Source organism: Eumetopias jubatus, unplaced genomic scaffold, assembly GCF_037043125.1.
Source record: "Eumetopias jubatus isolate StellerSeaLion01/CBP00866 unplaced genomic scaffold, mEumJub1_p1.0 scaffold_4, whole genome shotgun sequence".
Taxonomy (NCBI): Eukaryota; Metazoa; Chordata; class Mammalia; order Carnivora; family Otariidae; genus Eumetopias; species Eumetopias jubatus.
In genome coordinates, this window is record NW_028274810.1 from 93155790 (window position 1) to 93176687 (window position 20898).

Consider the following 20898-nt stretch of genomic DNA (forward strand, 5'->3'; position numbering starts at 1 on the left):
CCGACGTTATGCTAAGCGCCTTGTTTCGCTCGGTGGCCCGTGGCGCGGTGCGTTGCGTTCGTGGTCCCCTGGCGCCTCAGCTTCGCGCCGCTTCCGCTGCCTCCGCCGCCATGTCCCGGCCGCTGTCGCCGCCGCGGGCCGCCTCCGGGGCCCCGGCTCGGCCCGCCACGGTGCTTGGCACCGTGGAGATGGGGCGCCGCATGGACGCGTCCGCCAGCGCCGCGGCCGTGCGTGTCTTCCTGGAGCGCGGCCACACGGAGCTGGACACGGCCTTCATGTACGGCGACGGCCAGTCCGAGATCGTGCTGGGCGGCCTGGGCCTCGGGCTGGGCGGCGGCGACTGCAGAGGTAACCTTCTACCTTCCCGTGTACCGCGCGGCGCACACCCGGCCCCAGCCGTGGCCCGGCCCGTGGTGAGGACCGACGGCTTCAGCCCCTTCCGGGAGCTGACCGCCCCTTGGACCACCCCCCTGCTCCTCAGGCCCCGTGCGCGTGTCGTCCCGGACCGCCGGACAGTGCCTTCCCCTCCCCTTCTCTTTCCTCTGGGAGTTGCAGCTCAGGAACCTTCTCCCCCCACCCCCACCCCCCCAGTCTTACCCGGAGCCTGGTCTAGTCCTTCGCTTCCTCCCACCTTGCTTTCTTGGGGCACCTCCCTGTGGCACTGGTCTCCAGAGCTATGCAGTACCCCCTCGAACCTTGCCAGGTGCCCCAAACCGCCCCTTTCCCCATTGCCCTCGCTGCCCGTGGCTCCCTGAGCACCCTCTTCTCATCCTGGTCTTTATCAGTCCCTAGCCTTTGCTCAGTTCAGTTGGCAGTACCCTGGCTCCCAGAGAGAGCTGCAACTGGGTCACAAACCAAGCTGGGGGATCAGGGGTGGTACCTGTGGAGTGGGGAGGTTTGTTATGGGGCTATAGGAGGGAAAGTGGTTCCAACCCACCCGCAGGGAGCTTAGAGTCTAATGGGGAAGGTTGAAGCCCAGAAGAGGAAGCCCTTTTGGGGGATTAAGCGGTCAGGGAGAGGCACTAGAGAAGGTTCAGAGAACACTGGAGCTGGGCCTTAAAGGACCAATAGTAGTTTGCTGGGAAGAGAATGGGAGAAAGGGGCATCAAAGGCTGAGGGCAGAGCTGTGCAGACCAGGTTTGGAAATGTAGCGTTTGCTATGTGGAGGGACGGCCAGTAGACAGGCGCGGCTTGAGTGGAGGATGTAGGTTTGTGGGAAGGGCTGTCCCTCATCAGCCTGATGCTATTGGAAATGCCTAAGAGGGTGCCTGGATTGTGGTGGCTACATGGGTAAATGGGCTTTGGAGCTGCCCGCCAAGAAAGAATTCTTGAGATTCTTGAGACTTGTTCAGTGCAAAAAGATGGTTTTATCAGAGTATGGGGGCAGGACTGGTGAGCAGAAAGAACAGCACTGGGGTTGTGATGGGTGACTGGTTATATTTTTTCAAGTTGGGAGGGCGTTAGGGACAGCACAATCCTCCAAGATGTTTTGGAAACAAGGTTTCCAGGACTTTGAGGGACCTAGCTATTGTTAGGAAAAGGTCATGGGGCACCCGGGTGTCGCAGTTGGTTAAAGTTGGTTGGTTTCTTGAGGTCGTGACTTCAGTCAGGGTCGTGGGTTTGAGCTCCATGTCGGGCTCCTTGCTCAGTTTGGAGTCTGCTTAAGATTCTCTTTCTTGCCTCTGCTCCTCCCCCTAAAATAAATAAATAAATCTTTAAAAAAAAAAAAGGAATTTATTACTGTTTAGTAAAAACTCAGTCATGAAACCCTTCAGATGTGTATCAGTGGGCCATATGCTTGGAGGATGATTACCAACATGTATCTTGCGGGGGTAGAGATAAAGGAAGTTTCCAAAGGAGTTTTATATGTTAAAGTAGACGTACAGGATCCTGGGGAAAGGCAGGGAGGAGCGTCAGGCTAAGATTACCTCTTGCCCTTAGGAAAGTAATTAACATCGAGGCGGCTGAGTTCCTAGAGGAATGGGCCGCTGTCTCTCTGCAGAATTCTCGCCGCAGCCTCTTGCCTCCCTGTTCCAAGGCCTGCTCCCTTGAGTTTCCTCCCGACCACAGACACACTGAACGTAGCTGACTTTGGTTGATGGGATTTGTGATTAGGTCTGTCACCCTTCTCTTGGCCCCCTGCCCCACTGTTCCCTACCTGGAGTCAATGCTCGTGGAACTCCGAATTGCAGGAACGGGCTTCCACGTACTATGTGTGTTCCTTTGTGACTCCATCTTCCCAGGCTCTGGAATCTGCTTCCCATCCTTCCCTGTTGGCCGGGACTCATTCTTAAGAGACTCGGCTCCTGGGTCTCACTCATAGGAAGCCCTCCCTAGAAGTCCCAGGATGGCCACACTCCTCTACTCTGGGCTCCTTTAGCGCTAGGGCTTTTCTCCATTGCACTTACCTTATCGTAACATCACCTTTAGGCTATGAGCTCCTTGAGGGGAGGGAGCAAGTGCGCCTCCAGGCAAGGCCTATCATGCTGACTAACACTAGTGATTATAACAGCTGTGAACATTGAGAACTTGCATATTTAATGCTCATGAGCTCCCTATGAGGACAGTTCTGTTGTTATACCCCCATTTTACAGATTAGAGAATGGAGGCTCAGAGAACTGAAATAATTTAGACAGGGTCACGTAGTAAGCCTTGTAACCATTGCATGCTCCCTTCAAAGTGAAAATCGCTACCAAGGCCAATCCCTGGGAAGGGAAGTCACTGAAGCCTGACGGTGTCCGGGCCCAGCTGGAGACATCCCTGAAACGGCTGCAGTGCCCCCGGGTGGACCTCTTCTACCTACATGCCCCTGACCACAACACCCCCGTGGAGGAGACGCTGCGTGCCTGCCACCAGCTGCACCAGGAGGTGAGGCGGGCCCCCAAGCTCCAGGAGAGTGGAGGCACCAGGGTCGTCCCAGAGCAGAGCCGGGGACAGACCCCACTCCCAGGGTCCCCACCCCCATCTCCCCTTTGCAGTGTCCTGGGCCGCGGTGGGTTCTGACCGAGGCCTCTCCCCTGCAGGGCAAGTTCGTGGAGCTTGGCCTCTCCAACTATGCCGCCTGGGAGGTGGCCGAGATCTGCACCCTCTGCAGGAGGAACGGCTGGATCCTGCCCACTGTGTACCAGGTGAGGGCCAGGGCTGCGGGGGGGCCCGGCTGATCCCCGGTTCTCTCGGCCCCTCCCACTGCCTCCTCTCCATCGCAGCTGCCGCCCCGCTGACAGCCTGTGTCTTGGGGAGGACGCGCACGCTCGTCAGCTTGGCCAGCAGGCACCTACTCGCTCTGGCCTTGGCTCCCCTTCCTACCGGCACGTGCTCCGCGGGCCCTTCCTTCCTGCTCGCTGCCTGTGGGCGTGAGCCTGGACCGTTCTTCCCCTCCCCCCCCCCCACCGGGTAGAAGTGCTCAGGCCTCACTTAGATGGCTTGTCCCCTGGAAGCCTTTCCCGATGCCCCAGAGGAGCCTCCAGTATTGACTTCATTTTCATGCACTCAGCGAGTATTTGTAAGCATCTGCTGTGATTACACAGCCCACCTCTATTGTGATCGTCTTTCTTCTTTCTGTGTGTGTGTGTGTATCTTTTTAATTGAAGTAGACTTGACGCGCAATGTTAGTTTCAGGTGTGCAACATAGTAGTCTGTGTGATGCTGTGCTCACTACAAGTGGTCGGCCTGCAAGCGGCTACATACAGTACCATCTACTATATTCCCTCTGCTGTACCTTTCCTCCCTGCTCGTTCCAACAGAAGCCTGTAGCTCCGATCCTTGTCCTCCCTTTTTGCCCGTTCCCCAACCCCTCCCTTCTGACTACTGGCAGTTTGCTCTCTCTATATATGGGTCTGTTTCTGCTCTATTGTTTTTTGGGTTCCACGTGTAAATGAAACCATACAGTATTTGTCTTTCTTTGGCTTATTTCACTTACACTCTGTAGATTCCTCCATGTCATCACATAAGGCAAGATCTCCTTTTTTATATGGCCGAGCAGTCCCCCATTGTGTATGTATACCACATCTTCTCTATCCATTCATCTCTCGATGGACACTTCTTTCTTTGTTTTTAATTTGGCTTTAACATCTGTGGGAGGCAGAAGCAGAAACCTGGCTGGACTTGCTTGTGTTTGGCAACAATAGATATCTGGGGAATGATATAGCCAGTCCAGTTTCCCTACCTTGGGCCCAGCACCATCTCCCCATCCCCTGCTACCACTAGTGATTTGGGATATCATTGCTGAAGTCCTGGGCAGGTTTTTGACCGATAGTTTTAACAGAAGCCTGGGAGGGGGTGGGGCACCTGGGTGGCACAGTCGGTTAAAGTGTTCAACTCTTGGTTCCACCTCAGGTCTGATTTGGGGGTTGTGAAATTGAGTCCCACATTGAGCTCCATACTCAGCGTGAAGTCCGCTTGAGTCTCTCTCTCCCTCTGCCCCTCCCCCTGCCCTCCTCCCCACACACATGTGCTCTTTTTCTCTCAAATAAATCTTAAAAAAAAAGGTGGGGATAGCCACATGCAGAAGAATGAAACTGGACCATTTCCTTACATCATACACAAAAATAGGCTCAAAATGGATGAAAGACCTAAATGTGAGATAGGAATTCATCAAAGTCCTAGAGGAGAACATAGGCAGCAAACCCTGTGACCTCGGCCACAGCACCTTCTTGCTAGACACGACTTCAAAGGCAAGGCAAGCCAGGGCAAAAATGAACCATTGGGACTTTGTCAAGATAAAAAGCTTTTGCACAGCAAAGGAAACAGTCGACAAAACCAAAAGACAACCGACAGAATGGGAGAAGATATTTATAAATAACTTATCAGATAAAGGGCTAGTATGCAAAATCTATAAAGAACTTACCACACTCAACACCCAAAGAACAACTAATCCAATCAAGAAATGGGCAGAAGACATGAACAGTCATTTCTCCAAAGAAGACAGCCAAATGGCCAACAGACGTACGAAAAAGTGCTCAACATCACTCAGCACCAGAGAAATCCAAATCAAAACCACAATGAGATACCACCTCACACCAGTCAGAATGGCTAATATTAAGTCAGGAACAGACAGATGTTGGTGGGGATGTGGAGAAAGGGGAACCCTCCTGCACTGTTGGTGGGAATGCAAGCTGGTGCATCCGATGAGGTTTTGGAACATAGGTGAGGTTCAGTGGAGTGAGGTCCAGAGCTGAAGACCAAGAAAGAATTCTTGAGACGTCTTCGGTGCAAAATGGTGGTTTATGAAAGCACTGGGGACAGGACCTGTGGGCAGAAGGAGCTGCTGCACCGTGGTTGAGGGGTGGCTGATTGTATACTATGGGGTTGGGGGAGGTAAGGAAAAGGGAGGTTTTCAAAAGGATTTTCATATGTTAAGAGGACTCACAGGATGCCAGAGTCCTTGCCATTGTCAAGTTAAGGTCGTTTTTCCCTCTAGCAAGGCATTAACAGGAGGGTAGTTGGGAGCTTCCTGGAGGAACATTACACTCTGCCCCCTTCAAGTATCTGTCAATGGGCTGCAGGTTATAAGGACATTTAATTTTATCTACATTTCCTTCTGGAAGCTAGGTTATTGATAGAAATGCTTTGTTCTTGTAAATTGCTAAGACATTTGTAAACTGAGGGAGACTCAGGTCTTGCAGGATTGTGATCTCTGTAAGGTAACTTTGTTTTTCCTTTCCTTAGCTTTAGGGCAACCAGGAGTGCATGAGGAATGTCACATAGATCCCATCTGGGGTGGGGGGTGTTGTGGGGTGTCAGCGTCTGCTTTGTCCTCAGCTTGCCTTCTGTTCCCTCATCACATTCACTCTGGAAGACAGTAGGGAGGTTCCTCAAAAATTTGAAAATAGAGCTACCCTACAATGCAGCAATTGCACTACTATGGATTTACCTCAACGAATCAATGTAGTAATCCGAAGGGGCAACTGCACCCTAGTGTTTATGGCAGCGATGTCCACAATAGCCAAACTACAGGAAGAGCCCAGATGGCCATCAACAGATGAATGAATGAATGAATGAATAAAGAAGATGTAATACACACACACACACACACACACACACACACAATGGAATACTACTCAGTCATCAAAAAAATGAAATCTTGCCGTTTGCAACAACATGGATGAAACTAGAGGGTATTATGCTGAGCAAAATAAGTCAGAGAAAGAATTATATGATCTCACTCACGTGGAATTTAAGAAACAAACAGAGGATCATAGAGGAAGAGAGGAAAAAATAAGACAATCAGAGAGGGAGACAAACCATAAGATACTCTTAATCACAGGAGACAAACAGGGTTGCTGGAGGGGTGGGGGGATGGGATAAATGGGTGACAGGCATGAAGGAGGGCTCGTGATGTAATGACCACTGGGTGCTATATAAGACTGATGAATCACTGACCTCTACCTCTGAAAGTAATGATACGTTATATGTTAATTGAATTTAAATTAAAAACAAACAAACCAGGCTGGGGTTCCTTCCCTTGACACTAGCAACCTTCTATGTACAGGGCATGTACAACGCTACCACCCGGCAGGTGGAAACGGAGCTCTTCCCCTGCCTTAGGCACTTCGGATTGAGGTTCTACGCCTACAACCCTTTGGCTGGTACGGGCTGCTCTGGGGCAGGGGGGCGGGCTCCCCCTGGGGTGGGAGGCCATTCCTGGCCCCGTCTCTGCCTCTTCCTGACCCAGTAGATGCCTGGCCCAGGCCCTGGGAAGCGGGAAGGGGTTTGAAAATAGACTGGGCTGTGTCTTCCATCCCTTCTTCCATCCTCCCCCCCACCAGTCCAGAACAGCCTCTTGGGGCAGGGTGGGCCTGGCTCTGATGGCAGTCTCCCCACAGGGGGCCTGCTGACGGGCAAGTACAAGTTTGAGGACAAGGACGGGAAACAGCCTGTGGGCCGCTTCTTCGGGAATAACTGGGCTGAGACCTACAGGAATCGGTGAGCGGGGGATGGGCTGCGTCAGGGTTGGGGGGGCAGGGTCCCCTTTATCGGACATGGAGAAATTCTAGGCAGCTTTCCTGGGGGTTCCAGGTCTTCCCTGCTGCCTGGGCCCATGTCTTGATTCCTGCAGAAATGACCAAATTCTGCTGCATTTCTTGCTTTCTTGGGAGCTCTGTGAGCAAATAGTGACCCCTGGGTTTTATACTGGGTCTTCCAAGGCCTAGCACTTCCCTGAGAAGGGCTTACCACTTGCCAGGAAAGAAAGAGCAAGCCCTGGATCCACGCTCAGGAGGCCTGGGGCCGAGTCCTGCCCCCCGCCCCCATCTTGTTACCTTTGCTTCACTGGGTAAAATGGGCAGGCGTTATGAGGTCTTAAGAACTCATAAAGAGGTTAAAGATGTCTTTGAGGTGTTCGTTGAGGCCCCTCTGGCTGCCTCCTGTGCCCGGTGGTTCTGCTGCCCAATCAAGCTGGCCCACTGCTGGAAGAACGCTCAGCGCTCCTCCCCGCCGAGTTGGGTGGACACAGCTGCCTTGCTTGGCTTTGTGGATGTAGCCCTGATGTGACCCCCCCCCCCCCAGTTTTTGACCCTTGTGCCACCCCGTTCACCTGCCCAGCTTCTGGAAGGAGCACTACTTCGAGGCCATTGCCCTGGTGGAGAAGGCCCTGCAGGCTGTGTATGGCGGCAGCGTCCCCAGCATGACCTCGGCCGCCCTCCGCTGGATGTACCACCACTCCCAGCTGCAGGTGAGCCGGCTGTCCCGGGGGGAGGGGGCCACTGCTGCCCTTGTAACAGAGCCAGAATTATCTTTAGGTCATTTCTAAGTCATGTTTTCCTGGGGGTTTTTTGCCTCCAAAGATTTTACTTGGGGGTGCCTGGCTGGTTCAGTTAGTGGAGCATATAGAAAAATTTTATTTATTTATTTATTTATTTGTCAGAGTGAGAGAGAGATCACTAACAGGAGGAGGGGAACAGGAAGATGCTGAGCAGGGAGCCCGATGCGGGGCTCCATCCCAGGACCCTGGGACCATGACCTGAGCCGAAGGCAGAGGCTTTACCAACTGAGCCACCCAGGGGTCCCAGCTTGTGACTCTTGATCTCAGGGTTGTGAGGTCAAGCCCCAGGTTGGGCATGGAGCCTATGTCTAAAAAAAAAAAAGAAAAAGATTTTATTTTTAAGTAATGTCCACACCCAGTGTAGGGCTCGAATTCACAACCCCGAAACCAGGAGTCGTGTGCCCCATGACTCAGCCAGCCAGGCACTAACACCTAAGCAGTTTTCCCCTCTGAAGTTTCTCCTGGTGAGAGCTGCGGAGCAGTCAAGCAGTCGTTCCGTTGTTCTTAGTAGCTGTCTGAGCACCAGGCCCCGGATGAGGGCTTCGCATACGTGCATTTAGTCTGTCTTCCAGCCCCATGAAGTGCCATTCCACCGAGGGAGGAGCTGGGTCCACACAGCTGTGTGGGGGGTAGAAAATTTCTCAAAACTCCTCAGCCTCACTCGCTCCTCGGTGGGAGTTGGGGGCCCCCCTCGCTCTTCGGCGTCCCCGGTCTCCCTCGCTAAAACGTGTCTCCTGCATCAGCCTGACACAGTTGCCCAGGGTTTGACGGACATAGAGTAGTTTCTCAAAAACCGGGGGCGCGCTGCCTGACATAGTTTCTCATTCCCGTCACCACGCCGAAGACAGAGAAGATTGAGTCACCAAGAGGAGGAAGAACTAAGCCAAGCGCACCCAGCTGAGTGGCCGAGCTGGGCTCTGAGCACAGCTGTGTCTGAGGACGAGCAGAGGGAAAGAAGACAGGGTTTGGAGTCACATCGTTAAAATCACTGAAGGCATCTCAAGTTCCTTAGGGAACTATATTCGGCATAAATAAACATCAGAGCCCGGGTCTCGGCAGAGGCAGGGCGGGGATGGAGGGTGTGCGCCTGGAGCCACCACGGTGCATAATGTGTTCACATCTGGCTGTCACCCCTTGCAGGGTGCCCACAGGGACGCGGTCATCCTGGGCATGTCCAGCGTGGAGCAGCTGACACAGAACTTGGCGGCGACCGAGGAAGGGCCCCTGGAGCCGGCTGTGGTGCAGGCCTTCGATCGAGCCTGGCACCTGGTCGCCCACGAATGTCCCAACTACTTCCGCTAGGGCCAGTCCTGACTCCAGCTGCCAAAGGTTTCTCTCTTTTCCGCCACCTCTTCTGTTCTCTCATCCTGACCAGGCTGCCTTAAGTTGATTTAACATGGTCTTTTTTGATTGTCTGGCTCAATGCAATATTTTTCTAGATTCCCTCCTGGCTCCCAGATGCCTTTGTGGCGTGTAAAGCCTGGGGCTGTGGTCCACTTGGGACGTTCCTGTCGGAATAAAGCCGGCACTTGACCGGGCTGTTGCCTGGGCCCTCAGTAAACCCCACGAACCTGTCTCCTTTACTGTCTGCGGCCTGTTTTTATCCGGCCTGTTTTTATCCTGCCCGGGAGCTTACTGCCAACAGGGCAGAAGCACAAGCTGGAGTCTCCAGAGGGCAGAGGTAGAGCACACACTGCCCTCAGGAGGCTCTCTCCTGCCTTCTGTCCTGAATCCAGCCTGAGCTCTCAACAGCAGGGCTGAGGTGGCCCTCACTCAGCTGTGCACAGGAGAAGAAAAGCAGGCCACGCACCCTGAAGTATACTTTCTCTTATTCAGAATCACCCCAGGAAATAGAGGCATCTAGAAATAGAATCCTTGGGGCCAAAAAGCTCCCAATAGCATCCCCACTGAGAAGAAGAACAATGTTCCTGGGCACCTCCTAAGATGCTGCATGACATTTTTAACAGACTCAATGTCAGCAGTGGCTTTACTCTTGTCCTGGTGAAAGCCTCCTGTCTCCTTGTCATCTGTAGGACTCTCAGCCTTGCCCTGGGTCTCCTGCTGTTGGAGCTGGAAGGGTGGCCTGGGCAGCCATGGTCCTCATTTCCCTTGACAAACCCCCACTCCAAGCAGGGGGCACCCAACGCTGGGGAAGAAAAATCCCAGGTTTGAGGGTTGCTTCTTGACCATTCCCAGTGCAGAAAAATCAGTCTAGCCCTGGCCAGGGGGCTGGGGTATGGGCCAAGCAGCAGAAGTCAGCACTTGGAGCTTGCTTATCTTGAAGTGAGGAAGGGGGCTCAGCGTGGAAATGCCAGACCAAACCACCAATCAGAAACATTCTTTGTGGGCGCCTGGGTGGCTCAGATGGTTGGGCGTCTGCCTTCGGCTCAGGTCATGATCCCAGGGTCCTGGGATCGAGTCCTGCATCGGGCTCCCTGCTCCTTGGGAGCCTGCTTCTCCCTCTGCTTCTCTCTCTCTCTCCTCCTCTGTCTCTCATGAATAAATAAATTAAAAAAATAAAATCTTTAAAAAAAAAGAAACACTCTTTGTTCTAAGAAATGTCCCGTTTACCATCTAGAGGGAGACACCTTGCAGACAAAATTGTATTCCCTACAGAAACAGTCACCCTCTCTTGTCTTCATCCACAATAAAATGCATTCTTCCCCTGAACGGGATGGCGTATCAGTTACCATCGTACGATTAGCTATCCTAAAATTGAGTTGCTTAAAGTGACAAAGTCCCCCAAATTATAAAGATTCAAAGCAGTCCCTATCAAAAGTCCAACCGGTTTTTTGTTTTATCTTTTTTTTAACAGAAATTCATAAACAAATCCTAAAATTCATATAGAAGTTCAAGGGACACAGAATAGCTATAATCTTGAATAAGAAGACTACAATCTCTGATTCTTGATTTTGAAATTTACCAGAAGCTATAGTAATAAGAGTGTGGTAGTGGGGTAAGGGCAGACATACAGATCAGTGAAATAGAACCGAGAGTCCAGAAATAAACCTTTATATGTACTTTCAATTGATTTTAGAGAAGTGTGTAAAGACAATTCAATAGGAAAACAATAGTTTTCAACTGAAGCTCGGACAGCTGGATATCCACATGCAAAAGAATGAAGTTGATCCCCTTCCTCACACCATCCACACTCACACAAAATGAACTCTAGGATTGTAGACCTAAATGTAAAAGCTACAATTATAAACCTCTTAAAAGAGAGGAGTAAATCTTCACGCTCTTGGGTTAGGCAATGGTCTCTTAGATGACACCAAAAGCACCAGCAACAGAAGAAAAAAAGAATTAGACATTATCAAAATTTTAAATGTGTGTGTTTTAAAGGATACCATCAAGAAAGTGAAAAGGTGGGCGCCTGGGTGGCTCGGTTGAGTGTCTACCTTCAGCTCGGGTCATTACCCCAGGGTCCTGGGATCGAGTCCGGCATCGGGCTCCCTGCTCAGTGGAGAGTCTGCTTCTGCCTGCCACTCTGCCTACTTGTTCTCTCTCTCTCTCTCTCTCAAATAAATAAAATCTTAAAGAAAGTGAAAAGGCTGGGACTCCTGGGTGGCTCAGTCAGTTAAGCATCAGCCTTCGGCCCAGGTCCTGATCCTAGGGTCCTGGGATTGAGTCCCACATCGGGCTCCTTGCTCATTGGGGAACCTGCTTCCTCTGCCTGCCACTCCCCCTGCTTGTGCTCTCTCTCTCTCAGAAATAAATAAAATCTTAAAAAAAAAAAAGTGAAAAAACAACCTACAGAATGGGAAGAAATATTTGCAAATCACATATCTCATAAGGAACTTGTATCTACTACTCTTACAACTCAATGATAAAAGATAGAAAACCCAATCTAAGAAACAGGCAAAGTACCGGAATAGACCTTTCTCTGAAGTAGATATACACAGGGCCAATAAACGTGAAAAGCTGTTCAACATCATGACCCATTAGAGAAAGTAAATCAAAACCACAGTGAAGCCACTTCACACCCAGCAGGATGGCTAAAGTAAAAGACAATAGCGAGTGTTGACAAGGATGTGGAGAATTTGGAATCTCCTACACTGCTGGTGGGAATGTAAAATGGTGCAGGCACTCTGGAAAACAGTCTGGCAGTTCCTCAGAACGTAAGACCTAGAGTTACCATATGACCCAGCAATCCCATCCCTTAGGTATACACCCAAGAGAAGTGAAAACATCACACAAAAATTTGTACCTGGATGTTCATAACAGCGATACCCAGAAAGTGGCAACAGCCCAATGTCCATCAGCTCATGAATGGACAAATAAAAGGTGGCCTATTCATACGGTGGAAAAGCAATAAAAAGGAACGAAGTAAAGAAACATCTACCATGTGGACGAACTTTGAAAACACACTAAGTGGAAGAAGCCAGTCACAGAAGCCCTCCTAGTGGATGATTTGGTTTATATGAAATGTCTGGAACAGGTAAATTGACTAGAGACAGAAAGTCTATTAGCGGTTGCTGAGGGCTAGAAGGGGTGTTGGAAGAAATGGAGAGTGGCTGCTAATGAGATCAGGGTTCTCGTGGGGGGTGATGGAAAGCTCTAGAACTGTGATGGTTGTACAACTCCAAATACACTAAAAACCATTGAATTAGACACTTTGTATGTGTGATGTGCAAATTATGTCTCAGTGGGGAATGCTTATCTCTCCCCACTGTCTTGAGAAGGGACCTTAAAGCTGGAGGTGCTATATCACCCGAAGGCCAGGGCTCCCACACGTCTGGCAGTTGATGCTGATCGTGAGCAGGAATCCCAGCTGCTGTGGTCAAGCGGCACACTTACCTGGGACCCCCTCCCTGTAGCCTGGGCTTCCTCAAAGCGTGGGAGCTGGCTTCCAAGGCAAGCATCCCCCCAAAACCAGGCAGAAGCCATCATGCCCTATATGTCCCATCTTTGGAAATCCACAGCCTCACTCTTGCCCCATGGGGTGAGTGTCAACATTATGTTGTAGAAGAGAATATGAGAGAACAGATGGTCATTTGGGGAAGACAACCTCTGCCACAGGGAGCAATGGTCCTGAATGGTCAAGTCAAGAAGATGAGCCTTTTGGGGCGCCTGGGTAGCTCAGTCGTTAAGCGTCTGCCTTCGGCTCAGGTCATGATCCCAGGGTCCTGGGATCGAGCCCCGCATCGGGCTCCCTGCTCAGCGGGAGGCCTGCTTCTCCCTCTCCCACTCCCCCTGCTTGTGTTCCCTCTCTCGCTGTCTCTATCAAATAAATAAATAAAATCTTTAAAAAAAAAAAAAAAGAAGATGAGCCTTTTGACTGGCCGGGTGACCTTCAGTCCCAAGTAAACCCATTAGGGATGTGTTCTCTAGGTCATGTTCCATCTATTAGAACTTTTGGGTAACGCATCTCACACATGTTTCATGGTTGCTTGAATTCAGCCATTTTATACCCAACGAGCTTTTTCAAAAGACAGAGGAAGAGAGTTAGATCTGGAAAACAGCACATACTTAAACTTCAAACTAAGGAAACTGGCCCGTGGTGTATAAAAGACTGGAGAATGGCGTGGGATAGATTTTGTATACTCGAATTAATGTGGCAGAAAGGCGGCTACTGAAGCTAGAGCCTCGAGGGAGGGCATCTGTGCTGATATACTTGCTTACTTCCCATTCTGGTCTGCTTGTTAGCATCACCAGTGTCGAAAGTGGGGGTGAGGGCGCCTGGGTCGGGTCATGATCCCAGGTCCTGGGATCGAATCCTGCATTGGGCTCCCTGCTCTGCAGGGAGCCTGCTTCTCCCTCTCCCTCTGCCTGCCGCCCCCCCCCACCGCCACCCCTTGTGCTCTCTCTCTCTGTCAAATAAATAAGTAAAATCTTAAAAAAAAAAAAATTGGGGCTGGGGCACCTGGGTGGCTCAGTTGGTTAAGCGACTGCCTTCGGCTCAGGTCATGATCCTGGAGTCCCAGGATCGAGTCCCGCATCGGGCTCCCTGCTCGGCAGGGAGTCTGCTTCTCCCTCTGACCCTCTTCCCTCTCGTGCTCTCTATCTCTCATTCTTTCTTGCTCTCAAATAAATAAATAAAATCTTTTTTTAAAAAAGTGGGGGTGAACATTATCAGTGCCTCAAATTTGCCTTCTGAATACCTTTTAGAAGCCATAAGGAAGAGGGGAATTCAAGGAGCCATACTACTTTTGAGAAAGTGCATTTCTATTCCGTAGATTTTTAATTTAACAGGACTATTTTTTCTTTTTTTTTTAAGATTTTATTTATTTATTTAATTGACAGAGAGAGAGACACAGCGAGAGAGGGAACACAAGCAGGGGGAGCGGGAGAGGGAGAAGCAGGCTTCCCGCGGAGCGGGGAGCCCGATGCGGGGCTCGATCTCAGGACCCTGGGATCATGACCTGATCCAAGGCAGATGCTTAACCAACTGAGCCACCCAGGCGCCCCAGGACTATTTTTAATATGACACCATGGTGCATCGAAATTTGTGTGTGTTCATTACAAAAACATTTCCATCTTCAATATTAAACTTTTTACTTTTTATGTTGAACTTTGTAACTGAATTTAAAATGGCCTTCCTGGGGCATCTGGGTAGCTCAGTCAGTTAAACGTCTGACTCTTGGGATACCTGGGTGGCTCAGTCGGTTAATTGTCTGCCTTCGACTCAGGTCATGATCCCAGGGTCCTAGGATTGAACCCTGCATCGGGCTTCCCGCTTGGCAGAGAGCCTGCTTCTCCCTCTCCCTCTGCCTGACTCTCCCCCTGCTTGTGCTTTCTCTCTCTCTGTCAAATACATAAATAAATACAATCTTTAAAAAATAATAAAAATAGGGGCACCTGGGTGGCTCAGTTGGTTAAGCGACTGCCTTCGGCTCCGGTCATGATCCTGGAGTCCCAGGATCGAGTCCCGCATCAGGCTCTCCGCTCAGCAGGGAGTCTGCTTCTCCCTCTGACCCTCTTCCCTCTCATGTTCTCTGTCTCTCATTCTCTCTCTCAAATAAATAAATAAAATCTTTAAAAATAAAATAAAATAAAAAATAATAAAAATAAAACAATATATGTCTGACTCTTGATCTCAGCTCAGATCTTGATCCCAGGGTTGTGAGTTCAAGCCCCACGTTAGGCGTGGAGCCTGCTTAATTAATTAATTAATTAATTAGCATTCACAAGAGTGTCAGATGTTTTACCTTTGACAAGATGAACCTCCAAGAGAGGTGCCTGGGTGGCTCAGTCAGTTAGGCCTCTGCCTTCAGCTCAGGTCATGATCCCAGGATCCTGGGATCAAGTCCCACATCAGGCTCTCTGCTCAGTGGGGAGCCTGCTTCTCCCTCTCCCTCTACCTGCTGCTCCCCCTGCTTGTGCGCTTTCTCTCTCAAATAAATAAAATAAAAAGATGAACTTCCAAGAGCTTTACTTTGATTGCATGAAGTAGATGGAAGAAAAGTTTAATGATTATTGGAATTCACTGATTTTCTATCTGAAGTGTCTGTCACTGATAGAAAACTGGCAGTATTTTCTATTTGTGAAGTGTTTCTATTATTGATACCAGCACATCAACAACTACTGCTTGACTCTTATGACATGCATAAGGAAACTTGGGATGACAAATGAGCAGATTTAATTGAGAAGGACAGTTATTTAATCTAGATCAAGTTATGTGTCATAGTGATAAGAAAATGGACCTTCTGGGGGCGCCTGGGTGGCTCAGTCAGTGCAGTGCCTGACTCTTGGTTTCAGCTTGGGTCATGATCTTAGGAGTCCTGAGATGGAGCCCATGTTCAGTGGGGAATCTACTTGAAGATTCTCTCCTTCTGCCCCTCCTCCCACTCATGTCCTCTCTCTGTCTCATAAATAAATCAATCTAAAAAAAAAATGAACTGGATCTTCTGCATTGCACGAGTTAAATCATAATCTCCAGACAGTATTCTAACTTCAAAAAAGAGCAATTATTTCAAGATGCTCATGCCAGTTGTCTTAGTCTGTTCAGGCTGCTATAACAAAATACCATAGACTGGGTGGCTTCAACAACAAATACTTATTTCTCACAGTTTTTGGAGGCTGAAATGTCCAAGATCAAGGGGCGAGAGTATTCAGTGTCTGTGAGAGCTCTCTTTGTGTTTTGCTGCCTTTTTGGCTGTCTACCCTCACATGGTGGAGAGAGAGCGCTAGTCTCTTGCTCTTCTTATTAGGACATCAGTCACATCATGGGGCTCTACCCTCATCACTTTGATGAGGGAACAGAAGGCTAGATGAGGACAAAGCACAAGCTGACACTCCTGGGTGGGATTTGTGGGACATTCTTCCAGGAAGCTCCCAACTGTCTTTTTTTTTTTTTAAGATTTTATTTATTTATTTGAGAGAGAGAGGACAAGCAGGGGAAGGGGCAGTGGGAGAGGGAGAAGCAGGCTCCCCGCCGATGCAGGGCTCCATCCCAGGACCCTGGGATTATGACCTGAGCCCAAGGCAGACGCTTTGCTGACAGAACCATCCAGGTGCCCCAGAGCTCCCAACTGTCTTAATGTTATTGCTTTACTAGAGGGAAAAACAACCTTAACTTGACAATGGCAAGACCTCCAGTATCTTGCAGGTCCACTTTAGCATATGAGAATTCTTTTGAAAACCTCCCTTTTTCCTTACCTCCCCCAACGCCGTAGTATAGAATCAATTCCTCCTCACAACCCTGGGGCAGCAGCTCTTTCTGCCCACAGGTCCTGATTAAAAATGAGGGTTATTATAGGGAGAAATTATGTTTCAATAACACATCTTTGCGGGTGTTAAATTCTAGCTCTGATTTTATTTTTTTATTTTTATTTTTATTTTTTAGTTTATTTATTTGTCAGAGAGAGAGAGAGAAAGCATAGCAGGGGAAGCAGCAGGCAGAGGGAGAAGCGGACTCCCTGCTGAGCAAGGAGCCCGATGTGGGACTCGATCCCACGATCCTGGGATCATGACCCGAGCCGAAGGCAGACGCTTAACCGACTGAGCCACCCAGGCGTCCCTCTGATTGTCTTTAAACGAATGTTGTTTACCTAAGCTAGACTACTTGAGATAAACTTCAGAGAAATTGCCACAATAGCTCGTGTATTAGACAGTCTTCTTGCTTGTTATTCTGTGGGGATAAAAACAGGACCTCATGGGCGTATGATTATTTGAACAGCTGAAAAATGGGATTAATCCCCCAACAAATGTATAGCTCAACTATCACCTTGACCAATTCTGTGTGGTTGGGATGACAAAATCCTTCCCTAAAAGCCAGAGCATACTGCACTCCAATGGGTTAACTATGGACTTATGGAGATAATGGATGACCCCACTTTCTTTATGATTGGATTGGATAACGTACTTGGAGATGCCCTTAACTCTTGACAAGTTTTCTCCCGCTTACCAGTGATTCTTTGTAATTAGGATAAATCGCTCATTGGGGAGCCTGCTTGAAGATTCTCTTCCTTCTGCCCCTCCCTCCACTCTCTCAAATAAATAAAAACATCTATTAAAAAAACTGATAGAGACACCTGGGTGGCTCAGTTGGTTAAGCGTCTGCCTTCAGCTCAGGTCATGGTCCCAGGGTGCTGGGATCGAGTCCCCCATCAGGCTCCTTGCTCTGCGGGAGCCTGCCGCTCCCTCTGCCTGCTGCTCCCCCTGTTTGTGCGCTCGCTCTCTCTCTCTCTCTCTCTCTGACAAATAAATAAAATCTTTAAAAACAAAAAACAACCTGATAGACCAGAAAGTAGAAATAGATAAATCCGCCATTACAATTAGAGACTTCAATATTCTTCTCTCAACAATTGATAGACCTCCTACCCAGAGACTCAGCAAGGATATAGAAGAACTCAGAGGAAGCATGAACCAGCATGATCTAAGTTAACATTTGTGGGACATGCCGCCCAACAACTACAATATTTTGACTGTATCAATGTCAGTATCCTGGTTATGGTTTTGTAGTATGGCTTTGCAAGATACTCCTTAGGGAAAACGAGTACAAGAGTACAAGGAATCTTTCTGTATTATTTCTTACAACTCCATATGAATCTAAAATTACCTAAAAGATTAAAAATGTAGTGAAAAACTACTTCTCATTTTAAAGTACTCAGAAAGGTTATACATGTTGCTTCTAGTCCTAAGACCAGTATTTAGAATGTGCACAACATAATCTCAGACTTAAAAACTCTGTCTTCATAGATTTAGGCAAAGATCATTCATTAGTAGATGAAACCATAAGAAGACGGATGGAGAACTTTATGTGGAGGGAGCAGGCTGACATCACATGAATGCTCTGCTTGATCTCAGCATTACTAGGAGTGAGTCAACCATGCTATTTGTGCCTTCCTGGTGTGATGCATCAGGAAGTACACAGCACACACACAAAAAATCTTTTTTTAATTTAGATTCAATTAGCCAACATATAGTTTGTCACTGATGAAGTATTCTTAACAAAGAAAAGAAAAGAAAAGAAAAAGAAAAAGAAACGGAACTAGAATGTGAACTTCCATTTGACAAGAATTATGACGGGATAGAGGAACAAGTTGAATAAAACTGTGACCATGCAAACCTAATGTGGGACATATTGCAGCCTGATTGATGGGTCTTTTCAACGAGGGACTGGGGGGTGGGGAGGGTTGTGGGGAGCGTAGAGAAGGCTGAGACTCCTGAAGTTTATTTTTTTTGTAAAGATTTTATTTATTTATTTGAGAGAGACAGACAGCGCATGCGCAAGCAGGGGGAGTGGGACAGGGAGATGGAGAAGCGGGCCCTCCACTGAGCACGGAGGCCAACGCAGGGCTCAATCCCAGGACCCCAGGATCATGACCTGAGCTGAAGGCAGATGCTCATCAATCTGAGAAATTTCTTCTTTTATAATATGTCCTTGTGGTACTATAAATTTCCCTCTTAGAACTACTTTAACTATACCTCAGAAAATTTGATGTGTCATATTTCCACTTTCAAAATTATTCTAATTTCCCTGGTGATTACTTCTTTGATCCATGGATTGTTTAGAAGTGTTATTTAATTTCCAAATAGTTAGAGATTTTTTTCCAGAAATAAATCATTCTTTTTTTGTGTGTGTGTACACATTTAGTTTTATTGTAACAAAGCAACTTGTACACTTTTAACGTTTAAAACTGAGCATCATCTTTCCTTTCCAGTGAAACAAAAAGAAAATTTAAAAATAAACAGGAACAAAATTACAATAGAGAATGTCAATTCCAAATAAGATCCTACAGGTTCTGCTGATTCTCCCATCGAGTGGCAGGGCTCAAGTCATCATTAGGAGAGAGCTTTATTTTAAAAGTGTCATCTTAAACTGCAAGGATGTCCGTTAAACATCACAATTAAACATGCCAAAGGAGAAGCCATGTTGTCAAAATGCCCACTTAACCCACCCAAACATCTCAAACCCACCCTTTGCTGTCCTTCTATAACCCCATTTTTTTAAGTTTTTTTTCTTTTTTTTAAACAAGAGAAAGTAGACAGGTACATGTTGGTAAATGCTAACTGTCCATATTCACATAGAGACACAGTGTAATCTCTGAGCCCAATATACAGAGAAAGGAGGAAAAAAGCTAGAATTCTGTGCACTACTACACAGGGGCCTAGCACCCTCCAGCTTCCAGCAGAGCCAAGGGAGCAGAAGGTTTTTCTTTTTTCCCACAGAGCACGGTGGTGTTGATTCCATAAAGTTTTTGTTGAGACAGGAAGGGATAAAAATGAATTTGGAACAGAAAGGGGTAGAGATTCTTTTCCCACTGTATTCTGCTCAAGGTATTTCCCCCCAAAATAAGTTGAGAACCATGGTATAAAGGGAGAGAAAAGAGACTTCAAAAAACAGGGCGAATGAGCACAAGAGGAGGAAAAAAAAAAAAAAGACAGCAACTTGCTCCCAGGGACTGAAGAAAATTAAAAAAGGAAGGTTGGAATCCATCAGTGTTCCATTAGTCATCTTCTCCTTCATCCTCCTCTCCTTCCTCCCCCTCATCATCATCTTCATCTTCTTCACCTTCATCCTCATCTCCTTCTTCATCGATGTCTTCCAATCCTTCTTCTTCTTCATCATCATCATCATCTTCTTCTCCTTCCCCTTCTTCATCATCCATATCGGGAACCAAGTAGTACTGTAACGGATGTGGCCAAATACCATCTTTGATGACCTCTCCTAACTCATCTGCACCTGCATCAGAATGGTCCGTAAACCAGGTGAAGAAGCTCTCTGGTTCCTCATGCTGTCTCTTCCTGCTGGCTTTATTCTGTGTTTGACTTGAACGTTTCGTCAAATCCTTTCCAGATTTCCATTTGATTTCCGTGGATTTGAAGATGGATCACCACTCTCATTCAGATGAAATTCTTTGGAGAGAACTTTATTTTCGAAGTAAGGGTTTTCATCAAAATAAAAATCTATTCTGTAACCTGATTTAATATCTTCAAATTCTGTCACTTCAACTCTTGTCAAATAATGCAGCGCCTATTCATCCTCCTCCCCAAGCAGTGCAGACACTTGTGGATGGTTGACAAATGTTGTTACCCAAAAATTGGGGATTTTGGCGATCAATTCCGACCTCTTCTGAAAAAATGGTTGGCGGAGTTTGTTATATTTCTGTTCTACTTTCAAAATCTCCTCACTGGCTTGTTCATTAAGTCTGTCTATTTCATTTTGTACTTCATCAATATGTTCAATTGCTTCTTGCTGTTCTTTTTCTCCCTTAGGCAAGTGCTGAGATGTCGAAGTCTCCTGCAGCTTGGGGGCAGGAGGTAGTCTCGGTTTCTTCTTCGTTTGAGGCAGGAGTGAAGACTGGCGTTTGGGGGCCATGCTGTGAGGAAACTCCACGAAACCAGGAGAGAGTCACGTCTGGAAAAAGCCCCGCTTGCCAATCATTCTTTTTAAAAAAAAAAAAGATTTTGTTTATTTATTTGACAGAGAGAGACACAGCGAGAGAGGGAACACAAGCAGGGGGAGTGGGAGAGGGAGAAGCAGGCTTCCCGCGGAGCAGGGAGCCTGATGCGGGGCTCAATCCCAGGACCCTGGGATCGTGACCCAAGCCGAAGGCAGATGCTTAACAACTGAGCCACCCAGGCACCACTGGAAATAAATCATTCTGTTACTGATTTCTAGTGTACTTTCATTATGGTCAGAGATACAATTTTATGCTTGAATCCTTTTATTAAGACTTGTTTTATGAACC

The 20898-nt window shown here is 48.1% G+C and overlaps 2 protein-coding genes across 2 annotated transcripts; one reads left to right on the forward strand and one right to left on the reverse strand.

The window, feature by feature from the left end:
• Positions 1–10423, forward strand: AKR7A2 (aldo-keto reductase family 7 member A2). Its single transcript, XM_028108307.2, has 7 exons — positions 1–348; positions 2681–2868; positions 3024–3128; positions 6491–6587; positions 6825–6924; positions 7543–7672; positions 8903–10423. The coding sequence occupies exons 1-7, from the start codon at positions 9–11 to the stop codon at positions 9062–9064; spliced, it is 1122 nt and encodes a 373-aa protein (XP_027964108.2). The 5' UTR covers positions 1–8; the 3' UTR covers positions 9065–10423.
• An 8777-nt stretch (positions 10424–19200) lies between these two features.
• Positions 19201–20525, reverse strand: LOC114213232 (protein SET-like). Its single transcript, XM_028108308.2, is given in 2 exon segments — positions 19201–20027; positions 20030–20525. Coding segments are annotated over 2 exon segments (870 nt in total). The 3' UTR covers positions 19201–19653.
• Positions 20526–20898: the final 373 nt, after the last annotated feature.

Bases quoted from the DNA above. Each gene is read 5' to 3' on its own strand.
- AKR7A2 (XM_028108307.2), top strand. From the start codon at position 9: ATGCTAAGCGCCTTGTTTCGCTCGGTGGCCCGTGGCGCGGTGCGTTGC. The intron at 6,588-6,824 runs GTACGGGCTGCT...GTCTCCCCACAG, and splicing joins CGCCTACAACCCTTTGGCTG to GGGGCCTGCTGACGGGCAAG. The intron at 7,673-8,902 runs GTGAGCCGGCTG...CACCCCTTGCAG, and splicing joins ACCACCACTCCCAGCTGCAG to GGTGCCCACAGGGACGCGGT.